This window comes from Scyliorhinus canicula, chromosome 2 (genome assembly GCF_902713615.1).
Source record: "Scyliorhinus canicula chromosome 2, sScyCan1.1, whole genome shotgun sequence".
NCBI classification, from domain to species: Eukaryota; Metazoa; Chordata; class Chondrichthyes; order Carcharhiniformes; family Scyliorhinidae; genus Scyliorhinus; species Scyliorhinus canicula.
In genome coordinates, this window is record NC_052147.1 from 54,428,544 (window position 1) to 54,447,561 (window position 19,018).

Genomic DNA, 19,018 nt, shown 5'->3' on the forward strand with positions numbered 1-19,018 from the left:
GAGAAGGAACACAGTTTGGAGCAGGCACCTAAAACAATAGATTCAGTCTTCACGATATTTAATTCAGTCCTGGATGTCAGATAAATTTAATAACAGTGAAGTTGAGAAAGAAAAAAGTAAAAATCTCAGGATGGTTTTAGATCCTCATCAAGTACATTATGGTAGAACTTTACAAAGTCACGTTTAGGTGGAAAAACAGGTTGTGAGCTGTATGTTTTCATTTTTCTATTTCAACAATTCAAGATCTTCTCATCTTCTTATGTACTGGGCTGGATTTTCCCCGTCCTCCGCCGGTAGGGGAACTCCTGATGCGGAAGAGAAACCAGTGCGTCCAAAAAACGGGATTGGTGTCGCCGATACTCCAGTCCCCCATTGGTGGCAAGATCAGGGTTCGTGCCCAGCGGCAGGATGCAAATAGGTCAAATTGACCTATTCGCGTCCCATTAACGGGCTGGGCACCGGATTCTCCAATTCTGCGTAGTTCTCTGGTCCTCTGGGTTAGGATTCACATGGGCGAAAATTGGTGGAGGTATTTCCTAGCGTGGCCCTGGCGCGGTGGATCTCACGGTGAGCCATGGGGATAACCCTTAACTGAGTTGTCTCCAAAGTCCATCGGAGGGTCTCCTTCTCCCCACAATGCAAATCCTGCTAGCCACTCCCACCAGACATCAACGCATTGCTGAGATTCTACCAGAATCCCACCCTCATCACAGAGACCCCTGCCTGGAAGCCCCCCAGAGTTGCCTGCCTGGAAGCTAGAGAGCAGTCCATACAGAGACAGTAAAAAAAAAATCACTGCTTCAAAACTCAACTGTGCCCTACACCTGCTGGCTAAGGCAGAGAAAGCAGCACCTGTAAATTCCTAGAAAGTGAAAACCACATTAGCTGGGTTTAAGCCCCCTCAGATCTTTGATCTGCAAGGCTTTCATTCACAGGAATTGGTTTCACTATGTGGTGATTGGCAACTTATACACAGCCAGCTGTCCAGATTATTTCATTTCCCTTCATGCTTGAGTGCATCTTAAGTAGCCTACTGTAAAACTAGCATCTCTCCAATGGATGGCTTCCAGGCAGACATCTCTGTAATGTGGAGCTTCTAGGTAGTCATGTCTGTAATGGGCGGTTTCTGGGCCAGCATCTCTGTAATGGGGGGCTTCCAAGCAGGCATCTCTGTAATGGGGGGCTTCCAAGCAGGCATCTCTGTAATGGGGAGAGGTTTCTCGTGGATGTCTTTCTCATGGTGATGGGGGGAGAGAGAAGATCCTCTGATGGAATTTGGGGGCTACTCCCCCAAAAGAGGTATCCCCCTGGCCCACCGCACAAGTGTCACGCTGGGAGATACTTGTACCAATTCTCACACACATGAATCACGGCCTAGAGGAACAGAAAATCCCACAAGCTTGGAGAATCCAACCCGTCAATGGGATACAAATGGGCCAATTTGACCCTTGTGCATCCTTCCCCTGGCGCGGGGTGCAAGCCTCAATGCCGTCATCAATGGAGAACCGGAGCATTGGAACGGGATCGCCGACGCTGGATTCTCCGCCACATCAGGAACTCTGCTCCTGGCGGCAGGTGGTGTAGCATCCAGCCCATGAAATTATGTACCTAGGTTGATTCAGTGATCATTGCATTTCAACTCTAGGTCAATATGATTTCCCAGCAGTTAGTTTCAATAACTCCTCTAAGCCATTTCCTCAACTGAGTTCAGCATTTACAGGCTTAGCAATAATCATGTTTTACTTTACCTGTTGGTGTGAGAGTTGTTATGCATAAACCAGCTTCGGTTATTATCAACATACATTGCCCAGGCCTTATCATCTTTTCCCAACATGACATCTTTCAAGACATCAATACGGGCCACACCAAACGCAGGGTCAGGATGGTTGTCGTAGCGGTCAACATTCAGCTCCCAATAATGAATACCTCTGGAAAATCCGGTATTTCCTAGCACGACCCTGTCATCGTAGCTGTTGCAGGTAACAGTGAGGTTGTCATTAGAGAACAGAATGTCAGGGTGAGCTGAAACTGAATCAAAACCAAACCAGGCAACTGAAAAAGAACATAACACATTATGTTTACTGTGAGTATAATATTATATAGAATAATTATGAGAGACAAATAAAATAAGAAAGGCAAAGAATCTTACATTTTGAAAGAATAAGAAAGACCACCGAATAATATTAAAACTAAGATTACCTTTATTTATGTAAAATTAAGGCATTTATTTATATTGGAATGAAAGTGATATTGAAACTACTTATTTCAGAGCACTCAAAACCAGTATATAACGGCAGTCTTTTTTTATAATGCCAATTTTCCGATCCCAAAAATCAACAAACCAAACACAACTATTTTAATTAGTTCACACGCAATCCTGATCTGGAACTATGGGCGGGATTCGCCAGTCCCCAGCCACGTGCTTCTCGGCGGCGTGCCATTGGCCGGCAGCAGGAGTCTCTTTTACACCGCCCCACGCCGCTGGGAAAACGGTGGGCGGAGGTGCGCTGCCAGCCGATGAAGAGATTCCCAACAGCTGGAGAATTCCGGCCCATCTCACTGCTCATTCATTATCAGTGGATCAAAACCCTGGAAATCCATTCCCAACAGTAGGGTAAATGTCCCTACACAATATGGACTCCAGTGATTCAAGAAGGCAGCTCACCACCAGCTTCTGAAGGGAATTATGAATGGGCAATAAATGCTAGCCTAGCCAAAGGCACTCACAAAAAGAGTATTAAAAAGAATATTCCAATTGCCAGTTTCCAAGATGTCAAGGAATGTGAAGTCGATGTAGAAAATCAGCCACACTTTTATTCAACGGCAGCACAGGCTTGAAGGGCCGGATGGCTAACTCCTGCTCCATGTTCTTACATTCCCTCTCAAATCTTTGCTCAACCCACTCAAAAGTTATATCTGAATTTCTCCTTCCTTTGTTATTTCTGCAACCTTTTGATACAATCTTCACCATTCTGTTTCAACATACGTTTTCTGCTGTACAACTCACTGGCGCTGCTGTCATTGAGTCCACTCTTGTAGGCAAAGGATTTTCAGCAATGATATATCTTTCCACCTTTGCCTAACTTTCTCTAGAATACCCCAATGGTTACCCGTAACCCTCCCCTCTGCCATGTCTACATGCTTCCTTCTCACATCATTTGAGAAAATGGGGCAAAAACTTTACTGCCTTAGCCCGCAGGGATTTTCTGCCACATGGTGTTTTCACTCCATCAGCAAGTTAGTGCTGTCAACAATCACTCGCAGCCACAGCGTGTGTGCGTATGTGTGCGAGATTGAATCAGGCCCACCGCTCTATCCCCATAACTCCACCTAACGTTTGGACACAAGGGGGAAATTTAGCATGGCTAATCCACCTAACCTGCACATCCCAACACCCATTCCTCTATATGTTATACCATGCCCTCCACCCATCCCACGGCCCCTTATAGCCCTATGCCATCTTAGTGCAAACTCATGCCAGGGTCACCCACCCAACACCCTTTGCTCTTATACCCTCCATGCCAACTCAACCAGTCTCCACCATAGGCTGGCCCCAGGAACGAAATCTCATTCATGAGAACCCATTCAACACATTTAAATACTAGGGACAGTTAATCCTTTAATAACATGAGCTGACAAACAGCTGTGAACTTACCACCAACCATCACCATCATCCCCCTCGCCACTATGATAATGATTGGTTTGATAGCAACAAAGACTGCAAGAACAAATTTTTTTCAACTCTTGCAGACACAGACAGGCTTTTTCAATTTTTTACAAGGGCTGGCCATTTACATAACCTGATAGTTCTCTATACCTTATCCATCGTTTAAGAGCATTTACGGGCCAAGATTCACGGGTTTCACACTGTGATTATATTCCCAGATGGAGCAAAAATGGGATCTATTGGCGGCACGGTAGCACGGTGGTTAGCACTGTTGCTTCACAGCTCCAAGGTCCCAGGTTCGATTCCCGGCTTGGGTCACTGTCTGTGCGGAGTCTGCACGTTCTCCCCGTGTCTGTGGAGGTTTCCTCCGGGTGCTCCGGTTTCCTCCCACAATCCAAAGATGTGCTGGTTAGGTGAATGGCCATGCTAAATTGCCCTTAGTGTCTAACAGAAGGTCAGGTGGGGTGGGCTTTCAAAGGACTGGTGCAGACTCGATGGGCCAAATTGCCTCCTTCTGCACTGTAAATTCTATGAACTCAACACTGCCCATCCCCCTACCCACTGCCAAAGTAGGGTCTGAATTTCTGGATCCTGGTAATATCCACCAATTGTACATGACCCTGCAGTCTCCATGACTAGACTCGGCCCTATAACCCCAGTTTACAACTCTGTCAAATGTGTATTTGAAACAACAAATTAAGGGAAACATCAATGTAAACCCATTCACAATTCTTCCACATAAAACAAGTCTTTTGAAAGACTATTTCAATTCTCCTATTCTTATTTTATGCAAGGTTTTTATCTGCATTCTTCCATTCCTTTATTCACAGAGGTAACTGAAGATGATACAAGAAGACAATGATTCCAGCAGGGTGCATGTCTGTCGCTGGGCACTGGTCAGTTAAAATTGAATTAATTTGAGCATGTACGCATGTCTCAACCAGAGTTGAAACGTGACTTCTGGAGATTTAGGGCGGAATTCTCTGAAAATGGGGCTATGTCCCCCACGCCCGCGAGAAAATGGGCGCGAATCACTCTGGACATTGTTCTAAAAAGCAGGGCCCCGGCGTAGTCCACGCAGCTCCGGCTGCCGATACAGGGTCCTACACTTCCGGCCACGGGTCTGCGCCTGCAGCGGCCCCACACAACATGGCGGACCCACACAGCAAGCCGGCCCCAACAATATAGCCACCCCTAGATCGCGCGCACCCGCTGATCGGTGGCCCCCGAACGCGAGAGTGGCCGTCCTGGAGGCCCACCCTGGTGACGGATCCCTCCGCTCCCCCCGCCCCCAACCAGGGTACTCCCACGGGATAGATGACAAACAGTTAGACTGGGCTACACTGCAGCTGGAATATTTCTGTGCTTCTTGTTACAATCTCCATGGAGAAACCCGAAACAAAACTAAATTTACTGAAAGGTCCCCAAATGAATAAACTACCAACAAGATTCCACTTTAGGATCTCTCCCTTCAATTAAATTTGCCCGTTAGTGACTTTCACTGGCAGCTGGGTTCTATCAGATGTCCCAAAGATGATCATCATGCAAACGACATATTCCTACAGGACCGCCTTAACCAGGCTTAAAAAGACTTGCTGGCACAGATTCCCCAGAGACTCCTTCTTCCTACTCATTAAGACGTTGGCTCTGGCAAAACTCAGCAACAGTAAAAGTTTTCGATTCACCATCCCTGCTCGAATCCCATCCGAGCACGTTTCTCCATTGGCTGACGCCAAAATCGGGAAACATGATTGCGTGGAGAATGGATTCCAACAGCAAAATCGTGGCGGGCGCTGATTTGACAGCAAATCGCAATTCTCCATCACCTCGACAGTGGCGTCAATGCGATCCGGAACGCATGTACAGTAAACACAGTTTGTATATCATTAGCAGGCCTCACCCGGTACTCCACAGGGCCTCTGCGATGCTCCGCTCCCGATGGGCCGAGTCCCCGATGGCGTGTGCTTTTAAAAATAGTGAATCCGGCGTTGTGGCTGCTGAGGGAGAGGGGGTACAGAAAGTGTCCAACATCGCCATGGTTTGCTGACAGTTGTGCCTCTGGCGGGGGTGGGGGGCAGGAGGTGGGCTGTGGGGTTGGGATGGACTGGCATGGAACACCAGTGCCACAGCTATTTAGCTGCGCACGCCGCTGACAGCCCGCTGTGAACTTAGGGACACAAATGGTGCCATCTTGTTGGCTGGGATGAGTGTGAATTCGGATTGTAATGTGTATATGTGGCTGCAGCTTGTCAGCGTCCAGAGTGTGAATCACGGACCTAGCGAATTGTACACCGTTTTTCATTGGAATCAATTGGAATCAAGGGCAGCACGGTAGCATGGTGGTTAGCATAAATGCTTCACAGCTCCAGGGTCCCAGGTTCGATTCCCGGCTGGGTCACTGTCTGTGCGGAGTCTGCGCGTCCTCCCCGTGTGTGCGTGGGTTTCCTCCGGGTGCTCCGGTTTCCTCCCACAGTCCAAAGATGTGCGGGTTAGGTGGATTGGCCATGCTAAATTGCCCTTAGTGTCCTAAAAAAAGTAAGGTTAAGGGGGGTTGTTGGGTTACTGGTTTAGGGTGGGCTTGAGTAGGGTGATCATTGCTCGGCACAACATCGAGGGCCGAAGGGCCTGTTCTGTGCTGTACTGTTCTAAAAAATCTAAAATCTAAATTGTGTTCCATGTGGTGCCGGTGCTAGCCTCTCCGCAGACGCTGAATCAGTCCAGGTTCTCTGCCAGTTTTGCTGTCATGAAAGTCCACAAATCCTGTCCTGGCATCAACACTTAGATTCAGGAACGGATAATCCAATCCCCTATCTTTAGCTTTCTTTCCTGTTTAACTGTGTTGCACACACAACTCCCTTTCTGTCCTGTTTAACTGTGTTGCACACAGCTCCCTGTAAGTGTGCCTTCTCTGTTCTCTCTGGTGCAGATCTCATTTGTCTGGCCACACAGATACTGGGCGCGATCTACTGGCTGTGTTGCGCCAACGGTGGGTATATGCCGGGTGATCTCTCTTCCGGGATCTACCCGGCTTGCCACCCTTCGCGAGATCTAATGCGATCTCATGAGATGTCACGATTTGAATCCCACCCACATCATGTAAATCTGCACATTACAGCAAGACAGCTAGTCTCACTCTAATATGCACTCACCTGATCTACTGAGGCCCTGGGATCTAGCCTCTTTGCCTCGGAGACCTTGGTGAGCGCTGTTCAGTGCTGGTTGCCAGAAATGGAGACCAGACGGAATGGCATGTGGTGGGGGTAGAGGTGGATGTGGGGATGGGTCGCCCAGGAAATCAGAGGCTCCCAGGTGGCCCCTCTGGATGGATGGCACCCTGGCACTGCTGGTGTCACCCGGGCACATTAGTACTGCCAGCCTGGCAGTGCCAACCTGGCTGCAAGCCTGGCACTGCCAAGGTGCCCAGGTGGCCCTGCCAGGCTGGCATTTTCCCCGTGGCGGGGATTGGGCCCAGGGGTGAGTCTCCCCCCCCGCGCAAACCCCCTTATAATAATTGAGGTGGGAATTTGGGGGGAGGGGTTCAGGAGTTGCGTTAGGAATGGCGTCCAATCTTTTTCCTGTGCTGTGGAGTTCCAGGGAGCAGAGCTCCTTGGCGAAGGAAACGGGACTAAGTGCGGCCTCGGCAATCCTGCTGAGGCCCCGGATTACAATGAAGTCCCGATAGATAGTATGGTGTTTATTGGCACTCCAAGCGCCGGGAACCACTCAGTTAAACATGTTCGTCATGGGACTCTGCTGCAATTTGATTAGATCACACCCTCTTATCTTAATTCCCTTCCTGTTGGCACTGTTTTCTGTTCCACAGTCTTTTTGAAGAAATTATATATGTTTCTTGCGGACTTTGCGGTCAAAAGTTGTCACATTGTTCAATTTTAGCTTATTGCATATCCCCAAATTTCATTGCACCATCGTGGGAGGCTATGCTGTCAGCCGCTTAAGCTCTGGAATTTCTTCCTTTAATTTCTCTCTTTCTTTAAGGCAGGCAGCACAGTGGCGCAGTGGTTAGCCCTGCTGCCTCACAGCGCCAGGGGTCCATGTCTGATTCCGACCTTGGGTGACTGTGGGTTTCCTCCTGGTGCTCCGGTTTCCTCCCACAGTCCAAAGATGTGCAGGTTAAGTGGACTGGCCATGCTAAATTGCTCCTTAGTGTCCAAAGATTAGGTGGAGTTATGGGGATAGGGCGGGCAATTGGGGATAGGGCGGGGGATTGGACCAAGGTAGGGTGGTCTTTCGGAGGGTTGGTGCAGACTCCATGGGCTGATTCGCCTCTTCCTGACCGGTGGAGATTCTAAGACTCTCCTCAAAGTTTCCCGCTTCGACCAACCTTTGCTCACATGTCTGATATCGGTGTAAAGGTTTGCTTGATAATACTCTTGCGAAGCGCCTAGGGAAGTTTTACTAAAAGGTGTGAATGCAGGATAAAAATTGGAATCCAGATACCACTGTGGAATTCCTCAGTGGTGAGTCTTGGAACTCCAATGCCTTAATCATAAAAATAAGACAATTTTGTGTGTAATGACCTGTTGATACTCACCCAAGTGGAATACTTTAAAATTAATTTGAACAGACTTGGTCAGTGGCCATAGGAGTCATGGAATTAAGCACAGCAAAGTCACAAGATTGAGAAGAGAATGATAACATGCTAAGAAAGAGATTTGGGGGCTTCAAATGTATAAGTCATTTACACCACTAATTTAATGTCAACAGATTGCCAAGAAATAGTATCTGGTCGTGATGAACCTGTTCCTGGAGTAGAGTTTCTGTGGTACAGAAATTGTTTAAGAGGTAGTCTAGTTGAGAGATAATGATTCGTGATCGGAGGGACGGTTTATGAGAAATAAAGATCTATCCTTAGCTCTTGAAGGGGAGGATGTTGAAGGACTTCAGAGCTCTGAAACTTTTTTACAAGTGTGGAAAAATTAGGGGCGCGATTCAATGGAAACGTTTCTACGTGTAATTTGGGGCATGTTTGGCAGGGTGCTCCTCGACGGCCGCATTGACGAGACCACAGCCCATATTCAACAGCATTTAGTACCGAAAATGAACCCCCAAGAGCTTCTCGCCATTACTGGCCGTCTGATTCATCAACTCGCGCCTCAGCTTCTCGCCACCAACAAGGCTCCCTCACTACTCACTCCCAGTATAACTGGCCAAGCTCCTCGATGCTGTGAATAAGAGGCAGGCATTCCGTTACCCTGAGGAGGTTGTAGGACCAGCAGCAGGGTCAGCAATGGTAAACAGTGGCAGTCTGTGCAGTCAGCATGACCGCCATCCGATATCAGAAGACCAACGACCTCCACCGAGCTGCAAGGGTAAGTTACCGCCTCGCACCTGGCATCAGTTCAGGCTGCCACCCCTCAACCCACCCTGCCCCCACAAATCACTGACTGATACCTCGCATCCTCCCCACATTCAATCTTCATGCTTGTTCCTCAGATCTCCCTGGGATCGACCGGCACAACACCTTAATATCCAGGTGCGGTGCCCACATATGCACCTGCTACAGACCCCCCGACCCATCAAACATCTGGCTCACAATGACCTCACTTTGTCCCCTCACCCCTATGTGGAACATGCCTTGGAAATCACTGGTTGACTAAGGAGAGAGCACTCACCAACAGCGAGTTTGGCCTGTACCATAGAGATGAGGATTCACTGCCCCTTCACCCAGATGACCTGTCTCAAGTGAGTTGTTCATGTCAGACAAAATGACCCTTCCCTCTCACTGACCACATGTCCATTTTCTTGCAGGATCTCCATCTGATGAGGCCGGGTCATGCGGAGTCATTCTCTTTCTTTCCCTCCCCCATCACCCAAGAGACCACCTCAGAGTTCCGAGGACACCACTGAGAGGGCACCATCGAGGTGTCACAGCTATCAGCCCCACCTTCCACCAGTGTAAAGTCACACAGTTCGGTGGGCGACATTAGTGGACAGGCGTCTGGGCCACAATCTGGTGAGCACCACGCAGTTGCTGATACACATCAGGTGGAGGCAGGAACAGGGAGACAGCAGTCTGAGGTCTGCTGGGTCCCAGGACTCACCTGGGTCCCTGTCCGATGCCGAGCCTCTGGACAAGGTTCTCCCAGACCTGATCCAGGTTACAGGCCAGAGCCGTGATATTCAGGAAAGGATGTCAGTCACATTCCAGCGACTGCTATCCCAAAGGCTTTAGTTGCAGGAGATGGCGCCGACAATGCGTGGCACCAAGGCCAACACTGCTAAGGTGGCGTCCGCAGTGGAAAGCCTGGAGAACGACGTCCACTTCTTGAGCGGTGGTGTCCAAGGAATGTCTCTGTGAAGGCCATGCTGAGGGCCTTAACATCATGACCCAGTTGATGAGGGATATGTCTCAGATGCAGGTGGACAAGATGCAGAGCAGGGCCCAGTCACTGATGTGCATTGCTGAGGGTGTCGATACCATGCTGCAGACAACGGGGAGCAGCCAGCACTTGTGGAGACTCAGAGGCCTCTACAGCTCACTGCAGCTGCCCCTCTGTCCCATGGAGTCTCCCAGGGCTCTACCAGCATCGTCAGGGAGGAGGAAACACTGGAGACCAACCCGGGGTCTGCCACCAAGGAGACATTAAGGCTAATTCTTAATTTGCAATAGTCTTCAGCTGTAAGGATAGTGGCTGGTCACAATCAAAGGAAGTCAAAATGACTTTCAGCATTGAAGCCAAAGCAGGGATCTGTCCTGGGAGTATTTGGTAGGACCGACAGGCTGCAGCTGTGATTGCCCATCGTAGATCTCCACAATATTTAAAGATGACTTGAAAGCCTCACATGCAAAGCCTTTCAACCACTCCGGCCCAGGGGCTATCCCAACCTGGAATGCTTCCTTTCCCACCCTCCCCCACCCAAACACTGGGCCAGCAGCTCTGGTGTCCTCGAGCTGCATGCCGCGAAATGGAGACGGCTACTCATCCCCTCACTTCCCCTCAGTAGCCATTGCGGCAGCTTCATGTTTTTGAAAGGAATATTAAACAACCCCTCATGTGATTTCCCGCTGGGTAGTCGGGTAATTCCCGGGAGGCTGCTGCATTCGACTTCAGTCTCGCTAATGAATGCAAATGAGGGGTGTATGATATTTTTGCCAATTGTGGGTGTGATCTGGAATTTGCTATTGGAAAAGGCCAGGTGAATTGCAAACTGGTTTGCACCTGGCGCGAATCTCGAATTTGGCCTCTCCCACTATTTACCCGGCACGGCCATATCTGTGCCAGGCGCAATGCAGTGGTTAAATCTTGCCCTAGATCTATGCAAGTTGCACTTATATATGAGATTTGTAGAGCAGAAAGCAAGGTAAACTTAGGCAATATTTTTCAGGAGGGTGATAGAATTGTAGAAAGAATGTTGGGAGGGACAGATTAACCAAGATAACATGGCATATTTTAATTAAGACTCGGTCAAAGTTTAAAAAATAACAAAAGTATGTTAGATGGAAGGCTCAACCATCCCTGCTCAAACTGTTTGTTTCTACAGGAGGGAAGGACAGATGAAGACCATAATGATGCCTTCAATTGCCAGTACACTTCTCTCACTGAAGATGACCTAGATGCAGGAAAATAGACAACATGTACCTTTCAAGTTCCTTTAACAGTCTCTTTCTATCTAGCTTCCCAAGCAGTCCAACCATGTTCGGAAATACAATCCCTTTTATAAAAAACTGAAATTAGTCAACGTTGATTGTTCACCTAATTATAGTCTCAGATGTTAAGCCATTTGCCATCCATTCCGAAGATCACATTTTCTATGAAAACTGTGACGCTATATTAATGTCAAATCATAATCGTCATGAGCAATGCAAAGAGTTCATAATTACCAGGTTTTAAATCAGCGTCACAGGTTACCTGACTCATCCATGATAAATTGTTAGTTTTAATTTAAAATCACTAAATGTCTTCAGAAATGGAACACTGCAAGAAGCAAATGGTCTCTATGCTGCCACTCAGATGTGAGAAGCATTGGGAAAAGGTGAATGTAAACAGGGAGAAGATTTCCTGGAGCAATAACTGCCAGGCAAATTGATTTTATGCCTCGAGAATGAATTTCTCATCTTTACATGGTTTATAAAAATTGATTTACATATTATAATGGAATAAAATGTTCAACTGTAACACAGCTGTGAAGAACATTCATTATGACACATTTGAAACCAGCTTCCTTTGATTTCTTCTGACCAATGAACTGCATTCTTAATTTTACTTCATAGAACATTACAGCGCAGTATAGGCCCTTCGGCCCTCGATGCTGCGCCATCAGTTTACATATGGGTTGCAAATGCATTTCCAATTTCCTGATGATTACTTGTCAAAGTATGCACCAAAACACTATGAACATACAAAACAGTCAATCTTGCATTATTCACTTTTGCAAACAGAAACAGGTAAATTCATGCTTGGTCTCTTGGTGCAGTTTGCTGTGAATTGATTTCCCAGTTCTTTACCTGCAAGGAACCCATCTGACTTTGTCTTTACAGAGTCAACTGTGAAGAATGAATCACATGGCAAAAAACACCGTCATAAAGCAAACATACACCATGAGCACAGATAATACTGCATATAAAAACTGTTCTTGAATAGAATAAGTTTAGGTTTCGGAACAGTATACATAACTAAAAATCAATATGAAATATAGAAAAGTGACTGTTATTATTCATAACCAATTTCAGTAGTCAAAATAATAAATTGCTCAAGCATGCTCAGCACAATCAGGTTCAAAACAGCCAAAGTAATTTAATTCTCCTTAAAAGTTTATCCACCAAGTACAATGCAATGAAAATATAGTGGTTTCAAAATATGACACCTTGACAACAAAAAACATCAAAAGCTTAAATTTCAAAACTGTGAATGGTCTGGTTTCTATACCACCCACATTAATGTTTATCTTCTGGGCCCAACACCAGCATGAAAGTCAATGCCATAGTTGAATTATTTCAGTTAACCACAGATAAACATGGTACCCAAGAAATGTCTGAACAAAATAGTTTTAAAAGCACAACATGCCAAAAGAATAAATGACGCACTCTCATTGGGGATATATTTTAGAATGATTTGTTGTTTTGCCTTTCATTGAGCGATGCCATGGATGCTGTTTTACATTTGGTCAGAACATTGTGAGTAGTCAAGAAGCCCAGAGTAGGCAACCAAACTACAGGATAATTGAAAATGCCCATGTTGTACAAGCCTTAGCTATCTTGGAAACCAGAAGACATTCTTGCATTCTTAAACTATAGGGAAAATCAGCAAGAGGTACAGCATCTGATTTGCAATTTGTTCTTGGGATGAGAGTGTCTTGGTAGGCAGCACTTTGGAGCTCATCTCGAGCTGCCCAAGAGTGCATAGAGTGAATCACTGTGTGGGAGTGCAAATGTATACAGATCAGATCAGGTAGGTCTGGGAACTTCTCTTCTCCTCGAGAACACATTTCAGCCAGTTGGTTTATAATCTTAGCTCTTGTTTTCTGGCAATTCATGTTGTCATTCCATTTAAAAATACAAAAATACAATCTAATGCAATGCACAATGCAAAACAAAATTTAGTGTGTGCATTGCAAATTACTGTGGAGATTAATTTTGCTAAGGCCATTCTTATTTAAAGATCTTAATGCAACTTCTGTTTCCAAGCTGTGATATATTTTAACCATTGGTTTCAGTAATCTGGATACGTGATTATGTATTTGCTTCACGTCGGTGTTAAAATATTTCATGATATTTGGTGACTGTTAATAAAAGGCTTCTATAGATCAGCATGCGTTTCTTTTTTAAATTTAGTCTACCCAATTCATTTTTTTCCAATTAAGCGGCAATTTAGTGTGGCCAATCCACCTAGCCTGCACATCTTTGGATTGTGGGGACAAGACCCACGCAAACACAGGGAGAATGTGCAAACTCCACATGGACAGTGAACCAGAGCCGGGATCAAATCTGGGAGCTCGGTGACGTGAGGCAGCAGTGCTAACCACTGCGCCATCGTGCTGCCCTGTAGATCAGCACAGTCCATAGCAGGACTGTCTTGCTCAGTTTCTGGCTGTGATAAATTAATTTTTCCTTTCAATGTTGTATAAGAAAAACTAAAAAAGCACCATGGGATTGTATCACAATGGAGGCAAAGGTTTCTCAATCTATTTTCAAAAATCTAACCAGCATAAAGCTTTTATTAAAAAAAATTATGCAAGTTTTATTACCTCATTTCTCACATCAAATTTGTATGATACTTAAAAAGGCTCAGGACACTATCTAATGGAAACGTTTCTCAGTGTAATTTCAGGTGGGTTTGGCCGGGAGTTTCTCCCTGGCTCTGTTGGTGAGTTCTGCTATCCAACCACAATCACTTTTTCAGACCTTGGGGAGTTCCTTCCCGGGCTAGCCCACACACTAGAGAGCTGAACTCACTGGCCAGACCAGCTTCTGAGAGATCCTGCCACCATCTTGAAAGGGTGCCCCTTAAATGAGCTTAAGGCTCCCCACCCAATGGGCAGTGTCACTCCCTCCCCCCCCCCCCGTGCATGTGGGCACTACCACCCCCTCCACGTGAGGACACCCCACCATAGGATCACTGAGAGCCAGCCCTCCTTTTCAGATGCTTCCCCCCCAACCCAAACCTTCCAGAGGCCACTTCATACCCACCCTTCACCCCCCCACCCATGGTAGCCACCCCTTCCCTTTTCATTGGCATGATTCCCCTCAGGCCTCAGTCATTGGCAGTGCTAGGATGGCAGTGTCAAGGTGCCCAGATGCCAGAGGAAGAGCCAGGGTGCTACCCTGACCACCTAGTTGGGGTGACGCTTGGTTTACGTTTGTGTGGACCACTATTAATTGGCACCCCGGTGACCTCTCACTGGGGAGCCGGTTAGGTCACAGGAGGCCGTTAGATAGGGGTTTCATCTCGCTAATAAGGAGAGTGCCCTTAATTGGATTCTCATAGTAACTTTATTGCGGTGTTAATGTAAGCCTACTTGTGACACTAATAAAGATTATTATAATTGGCCTCAATTAGCTTTGCGCCCCCTCTAGGCGGGATCCGGATCCCACCAACAGGAGTGGACAGGTTAGATTGCAAACTGCTCGGCAACTGGTGCGGTTCCAAATTTGGGCTTCTCCCCTGACCTAACAAGCCTGCACGGATCCTCGCTGTGCGAAATGCGCTCTTGGATCGTGCCCTCAGTCAATTGCCAATAAATTGACCAATGCCAACAAATGCTTTTTTTATACATGGAGAACATACGTGCTTGAGGGGAGGAGAAGAATCCATAGCCAGAAGGAGGCCATTCAGTCTGCACCAACTCTCTGAAAGAGCACCCCACATCGACCCGTAGCCCCACGTAACCTGGACATCTTTGGACTGTGGGGAGGAAACCTGAGCACCTGGAGGAAACCCACACAGACCCGGGGAGAATGTAAAACCTCCCCGCAGACAGTCATCCAAGGCTGGAATCAAACCCGGGTCCCTGGTTCTGTAAGGCAGCAGTACTAACCACTGTGTCACCGTGACGTCCAGTAATGGAAACATAGGAATTGCTCATTTAGCTTGCCTTCTAACATCCTGTAGTCACCATGCATAATAATGTTGTTTCTGTGTAACCATGTCAATCAGAGTATCTGCTTTGGGAACCACTGGTCCACGGTCACCTGTTCCTCACATGTGCAATACTTATCAGATGCCAGGTCTCAAATTTTAACTCGGGCAGTTGTGCAGCAATTTTAAAAGAGCATGGAGTCCACATGCATGCAATTTCTTCTTGATGGAGTTTGAAGGGAGCTTCTCCAGATAATGTGTTTTTCCATGTGAATTTGAATGGTTTTGGAAGCACTATTTTTTACATGCATATAACAACATGTGCACACAAAGTTCGCTGCCCCCAATGGTTTGAATTTATCCAATGTGCAGCTAAACCAAACTGATCAAGACAACCAGTGACCATTGCCATCCTGCAGGCAGCTCAGCAGCTAGCCGAAATCAAGAAGTCAGCAACCAGAAGTCAACAATCCATCGACCCCAGCCAAACTGCAGCTGCAGTCATCTCACCACCAGCCAATTAAAGAAAAAGGCCCAGACGTCAGGCAGCTTGTAGCTAGCCATCACTAGATTACGCTATCACCATCCAGCTAATTACACTAGAAGCCACCAAGTCATCCACTAGCAGCCGATCAGCCACCGTCCATCTCACTGTAGCCAGCAGCTAGAAAATTCACAGCCAGATCCTTGCTCTTCTACCCCAGAAATCATGTTGATTCAAGTACCCATGTTACAGGAGCACCAGGGAAGTCCTCTCTGAGAGTCATGCCCAATGCTTTTCATCCAGGTTATTCTGGTAATTTGAGAAATTAATGCTTCAAAAATAAATTTACACTTTTGTCTTTCATGACCTCGGTAAATCCCAAAACATTTCCAGCCAATTAAGTACTTTCAAAATTTTGTCATGGGTTTAATGTGCAATGGCAGAAGTCAATTACACACAGAAACGTGTCACAAACAGCAATGTGATAACAAACAGATAAACCATTTTAGCAATAATGTTTGAGAGATAAATATTGGCCAGATCACAGGAGAGCACACCGTTTAAATACTGTTGTCAATTTCCAGCTGACCACTTCAAAATAACTCAAGCGTGAAGAGAGGTGATTAGAAAGCACTTAATTCTCTTTGAAGTGGTTGATGTTTATAAACATTGTGCTTACAGCACTTCAGAGTTACTCAATCATGAACAAAGATGAATGAAGCAAACCTGATAGCTGTGTGTGAGCGTGGAAGCTGTCAATCATACCCTGGTAAAGGAAATTAATGAATCTCTTGCAGCTCAAGGATTGGAGGAGTTTAAACACAGCTGACTGGTTTCGCTTTCCAGGAATTGACACATGGGTGATTCCTCTGTCTGAGCCAGCAGGTGTATTGCTCAGGTGAGTGTTACAACAGCAATTTTTCTCACTGTCTTTTTCTAGACTGCTCTCTAGCTTCCAGACAGGGGAATGTCTGGGGGCCTGCCCGACAGAGGTCTCTTTTCTGGGGCGCTCCTTATTAAGGGGGTCCCGGGGAGGGGTTCTCTTTATTTAGCGGTCTCTAGGGGGAGGCCTCTTTATTTAGGGGTCGCTGGGGGAGGGGGGTGGTGATCCTCTGATGGAATTTTGGAGTAACTCCCTTATAGAGTCACTCCCTTGGCCCACCACACCAGGACCACATTGGTCCATACCTGTAGTAATCTCCAGAGGACTGGAGAATCACACAGGCCCGGAGAATACAGTGCCCGGCCCGCTAAGTGAGTGCAAATGGGTTTTAATGACCCAGGTGCATCCTCCTGCTGCTGTGGGTGCGAACCTCGATCCCGCTGCCAGCAGGGGGCCGAAGCATTGGAACGGGGTTCTCACCTTGTGCCAATCCCATTTTCTTCAATAATGCGGGATTCTCCGCCTCAGTGGGAACTTCACTACCGGCAGCACGAGGCAGAGAATTTTGCCCAATGTTTTATGTTGAAAGGTTATTGATTTGAAATGTCAACTCAGACAGAAGCTTTGTGATGGCTGCCAACATCCTTTTTGGAGGTCTTTCAGAATCATCCTGGTGTTTCCCTGTTCCCTGGCCAGAGTAACATTTGCAACTTAATCACTGCCAGTTCAAAGTTTGTAGAACATTCATGGAGAACATCCTAAAGCTGCGGTGGGTAGACATTTTCCACCATAGCTTCCAAGAGTGGTTGGTTGCCCGGTTCAGCTACTGATGCTTCAGCGCCAATCCTTTGCTACTCAAACTCACTGCTGAGTGATCTATTAAAAAATCCTGGGGCGCAATTCTCCCAGACAGGGAGAAATCGTAAGGCTGGCGTCAAATCCGGGCGGGTTTGCCGCCAGCCTCCCCCTCCCCGACCGGGAACCGATTCTAGTCCCCGGTCGGGGCTAGTATGCCGCCGCCGTAAACTCCGGCATCGCGGGCTTAACGAATTTCGTTAAGCCCGCTTGCCAGAGTTTGCGCCGGCTGACGCATCACATGACGTCAGCCGCGCATGCGCGGATTGGAAGACTCCAACCCGCGCATGCGCGGATGACGTCATCGCGCATTTGCGCGAAACCCGCGCATGCGCGGGCCGGGATGCCCCTCAGCCGCCCCGCGAAGTGATACAGCGGGGCGGCGGAAGGACAAAGAGTGCGCGGGAATCGGACCCGCTGCCCGCGATCTGCCCACCGATCGCGGGCCCATGGCATCCTTGGCACGGCCGTGGTACTGCCGTGCCAATCGGTGCCATGGTTGGCAAGATCGGGACTTTACGGCCGTTTTTACGAACGGCCAGACCAGGTGTGTTTGCCGTTCGTAAAAACGGCCGTAAAGGGCTTGGAACTCGGCCCATCGGCCAGCTGAGAATTGCTGCTCGCCGTAAAAAAACGGCGGCAGCGATTCGTATCGGGAGTCGGGCGTGGGGGGGGGGGGGGGGGGGGGGGGGGAGAATAGCGGGAGGGCGTCGGACTAGCGTGGCCGTAAAAATTTACGAACCCCGCTATTCTCCGCACCGTCGTGAGTGCGGAGAATTGCGCCCCTGTTTCTTCTCACACAAGGGCAAAGTCAGGGCTAATTTTGATTGGATTTTCATTCCACAGGTAAAATTAACTGTGTTAGTTTTATATTGTGAAATTTCTGGAATCTGTTATTTATTCTATTCTGAAGAGTAAATGTAATCAGTTTTATTCCTCTATATTTGAACAGCTGTTGGTACAGCATGTGCTTTATGCAAATATGAACATTTATAATCTTGATATAACTTTAGTTTTAGGGATAGCAATGTAATTTTTAAAATTGTATTTAAAAATGTTATCTTCATGAAATACTTATGTTTAACATTTTCTTCCTCCCTTGTGGACATTAAATCATATCAACCTACACAACAGCAGTCACTGTGGGCGGAATTCTCCCATTTTTAAACTAAGTAGCATGGTGGGGCCAGGAACGTGGACTGTTTCCAGTTGCAGAGGTAGGCAGGAATGCACGTTAAATCTTCCGGCCCCGACTCAGTAATTATCACCTGGGTGTTTCACGCCATATTCAGTGGCGTGGCAGGGCTGGATGCCATGTAGCCTGCGTTGTGTTCGGGCACCAGATTGAAAAGACATCCAACATCACACCCACTATTAAAGAAAGAAGGGGCACCTCCTCAAAATGAAGATGGATCTCCAGGAACACTCCCAAGACGGGAAGATGGACCAGAATGAAGATGGACGTCCAGGAACATTCTGAGGCTGGAAAATGGACCCCATCCAGGGCACTGAATTCGGCTGCCTGCCTCCCTCACGAACTCTGGAGACAATCTCAGGCATTTTGTTCAGGTGAGTCCTGACATTACGTGCTA

At 47.3% G+C, this 19,018-nt stretch overlaps 1 protein-coding gene across 7 annotated transcripts in view; it reads right to left on the reverse strand.

The window, feature by feature from the left end:
- trim9 (tripartite motif containing 9) overlaps window positions 1-19,018 on the reverse strand; it is a 137,294-nt gene that overhangs the window by 13,741 nt on the left and 104,535 nt on the right. For all 7 annotated transcript variants that reach the window (XM_038778557.1, XM_038778521.1, XM_038778537.1 and 4 more), the window contains one exon: window positions 1,749-2,052. In XM_038778557.1, the coding sequence (XP_038634485.1) occupies window positions 1,749-2,052 (304 nt within the window). The remainder of the gene's footprint in view (window positions 1-1,748; window positions 2,053-19,018) is intronic.